This window comes from Felis catus, chromosome B1 (assembly GCF_018350175.1).
Source record: "Felis catus isolate Fca126 chromosome B1, F.catus_Fca126_mat1.0, whole genome shotgun sequence".
In the NCBI taxonomy this organism is placed as follows: domain Eukaryota; kingdom Metazoa; phylum Chordata; class Mammalia; order Carnivora; family Felidae; genus Felis; species Felis catus.
In genome coordinates this window covers 64,611,026-64,617,552 of record NC_058371.1, presented here as the reverse complement: position 1 = coordinate 64,617,552, position 6,527 = coordinate 64,611,026, and the positions used below count along the sequence as shown (strand labels likewise).

Below are 6,527 nucleotides of genomic sequence, written 5' to 3'. Positions count from 1 at the left end.
CCTTCTGGCAGGGTATCTTCTGATTAGCTCAATATTCATTCTAGGCAGTAGGTGCCCAGACTATGCTGGCTGTTAAATATTTAGAACTTCACTCTTACTCATGCCCAACTTGGAGCAAACATTTATCCAGTGGGCTTGTAACACTGCCTTACAATAGAGAGCTTACAACAACACACTGTGTGACTGTTTTTTTGCCTTCTTGTAAATAAATGTGTATTTGTTGGATTTTGGTTTAACGGCTTGCATTTATTCCAACTTATGACATAGAGATAAGGTTGTCTAAATTTCAGAATACTTGCACACGTGAAAAAAGGTACATGTACAAAGCTGCATCGTCAGCCTTAACCACTTTCCAAACTCTGCAAACACAACCTTCCAGCCAAGTAAGAGCCACTTCTCCTCTTACCTCTTTTCTGGCCTAAAACTCTAGCTAGCAGTTGACAAGGCTGGGAGAAGGAACAGGGGAAAGGAAACCAAGCAAAGACAATAACCCACCTTTCACTGAGAGTTAGCAGCTGCTAACTATGGCCCTTTGTTTGGGTGAAATGAAGCAAAAGAAAATGGAAGCATTGCTTAATAAGTATATATATATATATATGATATATTTTAATCACTGAATCCTGATTGGATTTTTATGATTTAAAATGATGATACCTAAATGTGGACAGGGATGTCATGGGATCTGTCAAACTTTCCATTCAGTGAGTCACAGTGAATTTACCCAGACTCAACACTTTTAAAAGGGATGGAAACAAAAATAAATTTTTTTTGAATTTAATCATAAATCCTTTTCATTCAATGTGCGTGATATAAACATATTTAAATATATTAAATTTATGTTATATAAAAATATTAAGAATTATGTTTCTTCTTATAACTGGTTTGATTAAAGTGACTCAACTCTTGTGTATATAATCATAAAATGGTTTTATTTTTTCATTAACTGTTGTCTATATTCTTTTTATTTATTTCCTTATTTTGAGAGAGAGAGTGGGTGTGTGCGCGAAGAGTGAAAGGGCAGAGAGTGAGGAAGAGAGAGAGAGGATCCCAAGCAGGCTGCACACTGTCAGTGTGGACCCTGACGTGGGGCTCAAACCCACAATTTTGTGGTCATGACCTGAGTCGAAATCAAGAGTCTGATGCTTCACTGACTGAGCCACCCATGCGCCTCTCATCTGTATTCTTTTGAAACACCCTTTGTCTCTTTCCATTATAAGTAAGCACTTTTCATGCTGTCTCTAACTAATTTCATAACACTTTCAGTCATTTTCACTTATTAAAACATCTTCCCCCATCACAGTAATATTTCAGGACCTCCTTTATGTATCACAATAGTAATGGCCACCAATACTTCTCAACTCCCCAAAACCAGACCTTCTTGAGCCCTGTAGAATGTAGTAATTCCTGTACAGTTCAGTAAACATGGATAACTAAATATCAGCCAGTACCTCACATTATGACTTAAAAATCAGAAACATCGACCCTTTTACTTTTTCTTTAGAAAACTATTCTTTCCCCAAAAGGAACCCTCAATTAAACTCCTAGGTGCTGGGGCACCTGGGTGGCTCGGTCGGTTAAGCATCCGACTTCACCTCAGGTCATGATCTCGGGGTCCGTGAGTTCGAGCCCACGTCGGGCTCTGTGCTGACCGCTCAGAGCCTGGAGCCTGTTTCAGATTCTGTGTCTCCCTCTCTCTGACCCTCCCCCGTTCATGCTCTGTCTCTGTCTCAAAAATAAATAGACGTTAAAAAAATTTTTTTAAACTCCTAGGTGCTTAAGAGCCATTGCTGTATTTAAAAATTTAACCTTCTGATTTCTTCTTTTACTATCTGTAAGAAGGACTGCCGGCAGGCCTTCTCTAGCACAACCATAAGCAAGGCAGCTGTTGGCAGTCCCAGCTGTCCCTGGAATGGCAGTTGGCTCTCTTAAATCTAAAAGACCTTTTTCTAGGCGAATCAACAAATAGTAGACCAGAGGTAAGCCAATGATCGTGTTGTTGATCAAAATCAAAACTGAATCTTCACAAGCGTTAGCAGTCAAGGGTTAGCATCAGTTAGGACTATTCTCTACTAAGATTTCCATGGAGACTTAATAGACCTCAGGATAGGGCCACCTGGCTGGCTGAGTTGGGAGAGCATGTGACTCTTCATCTTGGGGTTGTGAGTTCGAGCCTCACATTGGGTATCGAGATTACTTAAAAATAAAACCTTAAGAAAAAGAAGATCTCGGGACAGATTCAAGGCTGGAACACATTCAACATAACAAAACTGGATTTGATTTCATTTTACCTGAAAACTTGTAGACATGAAATAAGAAGTTTCATCTCCTATATATTTTCTCTAGAGCTGATGGCCACTAATTGATGCCTTGTGGGACAGAACATTTGCAGGAACGATTCATAAAGGTTTCCCTGCCTTCCTATAAAAAAATATTTCTGGTAGTCTCAAAGATCCCATTAGTCATTATAAAACAAAACAAAACAAAACCAAAAAAAAAGTAAAAAATCCACAAAAACCCCTGATCTATTGTCATTTTTAAAGGTGTGTTTATGCATGTAGGGTTGGAAACAGATCATTTTTCATCCCACAGTTATGTTTAAGCCCTAAAAGCTGAAGTTCCTTCCCAGTATGTGCAAATTATAACAAGTAATTTTGCATTAGCAATTTATTTTGTTGTGTGTCTGCATCAGTGTTATCCCTAAACTTTGAAAAAATTAGGGATGGAGACTATTATTCAGTACCCCACTCATAGATATATGTAATATTTGATTGATGTTACTATATGGGAATGACTATATGGAAGATTCAGTTATAGATCCCAGATGAGAAGTGCAATGAAATGGATTTGGGTTTTGGTGATAAGTGAGGGAATTTTTTTTTCCCTTATTTGTAGTTTCTAAATTTCCGCAGTGGTCCTATAGCAACTTTTTATTTTTACAAAGTAATTTTTAAATCTTACGAAATAGAGTAATTATCACGATCAATTTTCAAAAGAAGAAACTAGAACACGATCAAAGAAAAAAGGCACTAGTAAAATGCGCAGCCCCAGATCTCTCTGCTTCCTAGGTTAGTATTTTTTTTATCTCTACCATACCTTCTAGAACAATTCCTGACACAAATTGGTGATACCTCCAAGGAACTTAATAAGGGCACTTAATGAAAGCAATAAAAATACAGAATTAATCTGATACACCAGAGTAATTTTACATTTAGTTTTGGACCTCAGGTTTCCCTTCAGTTTATCTGATTGGCACTTTTTTCTTATATTCCAGCCAAATAATTTATGTTTTCACAGCTAAAAGTAAGGAGCCTGCTTCAGAGATGTTTTTCCGCCCACACATTATTCTCTAGTGATTTACCTAGAGCTTGGACCTTTTTCCAGGATTTCCGTGGGGGGACACGCCTCTTTCTGCTTCTGATTTAGACAAAATACCAAGGAGAAGCCAAATCATACATGCATGGCACAAACTAAATAAAGCTGATGGTTTTTCAATGCTTTATTACATTGATGTCAGTATCCTTACATGAGTATAATCAAGTTAGCAGTCTGGTTTGGTCACTGACAAAAGGAAACATTTCTAAAACCTCACAGAACAGTGTAGGACACAAACGAAAACTAGTTATACTTTCATCTCTTTATGGAACAGTCACCACATGCCGTCCAGTACATCATATACACGTTTAGTGCTGCTCAACAGCTTCTAAATGGTAGAGGAGAGATGAGGCAGACATCAGAGGAAATTTTAAGGCAATTGCAGTCAAACATTATCCAGGAAGCTGCAGGTACAATAGCATTCCATGAAAGCTGGAACTTGCCTCAGAACCTGGACTATTGAAGTGTACAATTAAATTCTTTTTTTTTTTTTTACTTACAAGGAAATTACATACATTTGCAAAACTATTACCTCTATGTTGATTCTCAGTGCAGTTATTTGTAGTCTTCCAGAAAACTTTGTTTGAGGTGGTTGTTTTGTTTGCTATTCCTGTTACCCAAAATGTTATAAGCTACTTTAATGATTAAAAAATGAGAGCAACATCTGTATACACAGTGACAGTTTAATGTCTCTCTCTCTCTTAAAAAAACCACAATGGCATAGATATAAATGATGGTTTAGTAACAACAATCATGAATGTAATATAAAGATGCCGTGTTTTAAGATCAAAGCAAAGCCAGCCAACAGACTAACTCTAAGAAATGAGCTATTTTAGTTCATTAAAGTATTTTTCACAGCTGCTATGATGTGTCTGGCACTGATACCAAACTTATCCAGCAGTTCACCAGGTTTTCCACTTTGAGGCACTTCTGACACTGCCAGCTGATGAACAAGGATGTCAGGCTCTCTAGAGACAGCTGCACATACAGCTTCTCCAATGCCACCTTCCCGGTAGTGATCCTCCACTGTGATAACCCGGCCACCTGTAGCTCTTGCATTGGAGATGATGTTGGCAGCATCCAGGGGTTTAATGGTAAATGGGTCAATGACACGGATAGAAATACCTTGTTGAGAAAGACTGTCAGCAGCTGCTAAGGCTTCATGCAGAGTAACTCCAGCTCCAATAACTGTGACTTTGTCATTGACACTCTGGCGGATGACCTTGGCCTGCCCAATCTCAAAATTTTCTTGTGGGGTATAAATAACTGCAGTTTCTGGTTGGCTGGTCCGAATGAAGCACATTCCTTTGGTATTGGCAGCCAAATAAACAGCATACTCTGTTGAGATGGCATCACTTGGATAGAAAACGGTACAGTTGGGAATACTTCGGAACATGGCTAGATCCTCCAGGGCCACCTGGGAGGGTCCATCGTCACCAATGGATACCCCACAGTGGGAACCAATAAGATTGATATTGGTTTGAGATATGGCTCCCATCCTTATCTGATCAAATGCTCTGGCCAAAAAGGCAGCAAAGGTACTAACAAAAGCAATGGTTCGACCACGTGTGGCACAGCCTAGTGCCACACTCACCATGTTTTGCTCAGCAATAAAACACTCAATAAAATGCTCAGGGTGCTCTTTATTGAATATCTCAGAAAAGGTGGCGTTTTTTGTGTCACCATCCAGGACAATAACTCTTTCATTTGCATGGCCCAGTTTTGCCAAAGCCAAACCACATGCTTTCCTAGTAGCTATCGTGTCACCAACTATATATTCAGGCAGACAGGTCATTTTTATATTGCTGATGCTGATTTGAGGTGAGTCTTCAATGGGAGGTTTTGGTATGAGATTCCTGTTGGTCTGTATCTGACTCTCAATTAATTTGATGATTGTATCTACTCTTTCTTTTGGCATCGGCTTTCCATGCCAATTTTCTGCATCCTCAATATCTGGAATACCCCGGCCCTTGAAGGTCTTTGCAACTATGGCAGTGGGCTTGTTCTTCACTTGAGCCACTTGCCAAAATGCTTGGCATAATGCCTCCACATCATGGCCATCCACTAGGTAAGTATTCCACCCAAAGACTTCACAGCGATTCTGATAGATGTCTGTGCAGTGCTCAAGAGGCGTGGCTCCACTTTGTCCTAAGCGGTTCACGTCGAAGACTGCCACGAGATTGTCTAAATTGTAGTGAGAAGCAAAGGCCAAAGCCTCCCAGACAGAGCCTTCTGAAGATTCGCCATCCCCTATGAGGCAGAACACCCGGTAGCTGGCCTTGTCGAAGTACTTGCCAGTATAAGCCATTCCACACGCGGCACCTAATCCTTGCCCAAGTGATCCTGTTGCCACATCAACAAACAGCACTCTTGGGGTGGGATGTCCCTCCAAGTCACTGTGAATTTTCCTCAAGTTCAGCAAGTCAGATTCGCGGATGTTGCCCACCTCTGCCCAAGCGGCATAGAGGATTGGAGCAGCATGGCCCTTCGAGAGGATGAATCGGTCGTTGTCGGGATGTCCCGGGTCTGTCTGTTTATACCTCATGGTGTGGAAGAAGAGCACGGACATGATCTCGGCTGCACTGCAACATGAAGTGGGGTGGCCGGAGCCGGAGGCACATGTGGCCCTGATGGAATGGATTCGCAGGCGGTTGGCCACGTCCCGCAGCACCTGCACGGTGTTCCCATCAGGCTTGCAGTCGTTGGCCATGACGGTAAGCTCACCTGTCGGCTCAGGGCAAACGCTGCCTGCGCACCCCTCACCGTTATGTCGTTATGTCACATGACCGCCGCCCCTGGCCCCGCCTACTCCAGGAAGTGAGCTCCGCCAACGGCAAGAGCCACGGGAGGAGAGGCTTTGTCGCGAGACTCAGGGTCGCTGTGCACCTTTCTTCTTCCGCGCACGGCCGTGTCCTTCTGCACTCAATGGAATGTATTTTTATTTTAATTGTGTCACTTAATGTTCAACATTATTAAAAATAATTAAATTTATTTATACCTTTCCTCCTGATATAAATTCAAAAGGGATCATTCTCATTTCTATGTGTTATATGGAGAAATTTATGAGGTTGTGCTTTTCTTTTAATGCATTCTGCGTATATCCAAGATTTGTCCACTGCTTCACAGCTGGGTATTAATAGAAATGACCCAAAGTC

General features: G+C 41.0%; 1 protein-coding gene across 1 annotated transcript; it reads right to left on the bottom strand.

Moving 5' to 3' along the window:
* Positions 1-3,481: 3,481 nt before the first annotated feature.
* TKTL2 (transketolase like 2) lies at positions 3,482-6,179 on the bottom strand. Its single transcript, XM_003984891.5, has one exon. The coding sequence runs from the start codon at positions 6,080-6,082 to the stop codon at positions 4,205-4,207; it is 1,878 nt and encodes a 625-aa protein (XP_003984940.2). The 5' UTR covers positions 6,083-6,179; the 3' UTR covers positions 3,482-4,204.
* Positions 6,180-6,527: the final 348 nt, after the last annotated feature.

Excerpts from the sequence above, each read along its gene's own strand:
- TKTL2 (XM_003984891.5), bottom strand. The coding sequence starts at position 6,082 with ATGGCCAACGACTGCAAGCCTGATGGGAACACCGTGCAGGTGCTGCGG.